Here is a 2,584-nt window from a genome sequence, read left to right as displayed (position 1 = left end):
GGCTCGTTGGATTCGTCTCGTCGAGCCGTTCGATTCGAGTATAAGCTCGTCAAAATCGGAGTCCGTTTGGTAACTCAAATAGTGGTTTGAACCTTCCAACAGCGCTTTGGATCCATGATTTGGACCCATTTGGGCTCGGATTGGGTTGATCTTGGTGTCGTTGGGTTCGTATTTCCGAGACGCTCAGTTTGATTGTAAGCTCGCTGAAAAAGGAGTTCGAGTTCTCCCAGAATTAATTTTTGAAGTTTCCAACTAGCTTTTGCCTCGAGATTCGTGCCCGATCAAGCTAATTTTGCATGACGTATCAAAGGTATTTATCCGCTGCCACCTCTTGTGAGATTTTTGACGGCGTAACTAATTTCACGGCGAGCCTATCAGCAATCAGCGTCATAGGTGTAATACCCACAATTATTTTCTCCCCACTTAAGAGGTCGCGCCATAGGGGTGTCAATTATTGACACGACACGACAACCCGACCAGAAAAATCCGGGCTAGGGTTGACCCGTTTTACAAAAGGGTCGGGTTCGAGTTTAAATTTTAGACCAATTTAAAAAGGGTTGGGTTCGGGTCAACCCGGTAACCCGAAATATACTCGAGATGACCTGCATACACCTTCGCCCGTTTTAATTTTTCCCGCATGGGAGGGAATCGAGGGACCGAATGTCCTTTCGCGTCATCGCCTGACCAGGCAGACCAGCAATCCACGTAGCATGGCAAGTTGTCCGCATCATTCAGGGATTGGACTGCGGGTGCAGACCAGCCGTCAGGCCTGTCTCCGCAAGGCCTCTGGCCCCCTGCGCGCCTGCACCGACGTTAATCCCACACAGTCACATGCGAGGACCTCACTGTCACCTGCATTGCCTGAGAGTCGTCGCCTGGCCGGTGGCTAGCCTGGCCCTGCCTATCGTCGGTCGAGCTAGACCCGCCCCGTTGAGCTCCATATGGCAAATCAGAAAACCCGCACGTGATTTCTAGCTCGCGGGTCGGGTTGCGCCAACCCGGTTACCCGTACAGGTCGGGTCTGAGTTGACAAACCTAACCAGTTTGCAAAATCGAGTTGGGTTAGTGCAACCCATTTATGGCCGAGTCGTTGGGTTCAACCCGACCAGAACCCGACCCGTTGACCCGAATTGACACTCCTATCGCGTCATAAGAGAGGGGAATCAAACATGGTTTATAGGGTTCCCAGCCATGCTTGCCCATCAACCAGCTAAGCCTAGTGGGATATTTTGATCAATTTTTCTTAGAATATTTAATAAAATATTCGCAATAAAAATAATTATTAAATCTCACTGCTGTCTATTAATGTTCATTCTTCGATAAAATAGGGCTAAATTTGATTCAAGTTTAAAAATAAATAGTTAATTTAAAGATAATTAAAATCATACAAATTTTAATAAAAGGTTCTTATTGGAGAATAAGAAAATATAAATATAACAGAAAAAAAAACTAAATAAATACTTTGATAAAAATTTTGATCACGTTGAATTTCAGAATTAAATACTACTTTTATAAAAATTTAGATCACGTTGAATTTCAGAATTATACATATAATTTAAGATAAATATAATATATTAAAATAATATTATACTTATTTTAAAATAAATAGATTTTAAAAATTATAAAATTCATCATCAATTTTTTCAATATGATTTATTTTTTTGGAGTAGTTTTGTTTTTCAATAGATATAAAATATAAATGAATCATTAAAACTTATCCGTCACCTTCTCCCCAATATTTGGGTTTTTAATTAATCTCGTTGTCCGAGAAAACCTCTCTTTCCTTCTATAACTAGCTAGCTCTCCATTCAAATCTAGCCAAGGCTTCCCCTCTAGATTCCATTGAAACCTCCATTTAAAGCGACTCCCACTTGCATCGATCTCAATGGATGGACAAGGCCACAACAGACCGCCGCCACCCTCCGGCGACGTTCCCCATTTGCCCAACTTCGCCGCCGACGCAGACCCCAATCTCTATCCCGAGCAGGTAGTGCATCAACCACAGCCCGGTCGATGCTACTGGGCCGATCAATACCGCGAGATGGAGGAAACCACAGATTTCGAGAAGCAAAGGATCCCTTTAGGCACCATCAAGAGGATTATGATGGCTGACGAAGACGTGGATATAGTCTCCAACGAGGCGCCTGTGCTATTGGCACGTGCCTGCGAGATGTTCATCCTCGAGCTCACCCACAAGGGATGGGCTCACGCCGACCAGAGGTGTCGTCGGACTATCAAAAAGGAAGATATCATTGCTGCAGTGAACGAAACAGATTATTGTGACTTCCTTGTGCCTACAATAACCACTGAGGAGCCCACGGAACCAGATTCTTTTGAACTTGCTACTGGTCCGGCTGATTTGCTGAGCTAGAATGAGGTGGCCTTTCCTTATGCTGCTGCCCTTCTCCAGCTTTTCGTAGTTAAATTGCTATTTTTTTTCTAAACTTAGTTTATATATGCTTTATGTTTCTAATATTTGTAATATGTGCTTTGAGATTCGCGAAGGAATGTTTTAGTTGTCTAAATAAATGTGGAGATGTGTTATGCCTCCTGAAAATTTTTATTATTTATGTGTATAGGTTGA

General features: G+C 43.0%; 1 protein-coding gene across 1 annotated transcript; it reads left to right on the top strand.

The window, feature by feature from the left end:
- Positions 1-1,885: 1,885 nt before the first annotated feature.
- On the top strand, positions 1,886-2,371 carry LOC110111497 (nuclear transcription factor Y subunit C-6-like). Its single transcript, XM_020843403.2, has one exon. The coding sequence runs from the start codon at positions 1,886-1,888 to the stop codon at positions 2,369-2,371; it is 486 nt and encodes a 161-aa protein (XP_020699062.1).
- Positions 2,372-2,584: the final 213 nt, after the last annotated feature.

The sequence above is a fragment of the Dendrobium catenatum genome, unplaced genomic scaffold, assembly GCF_001605985.2.
Source record: "Dendrobium catenatum unplaced genomic scaffold, ASM160598v2 fragScaff_scaffold_847, whole genome shotgun sequence".
Lineage (NCBI taxonomy): Eukaryota > Viridiplantae > Streptophyta > Magnoliopsida > Asparagales > Orchidaceae > Dendrobium > Dendrobium catenatum.
Note: the sequence above shows the minus strand (reverse complement) of the source record. Positions and strands in the feature narration are given on the sequence as shown.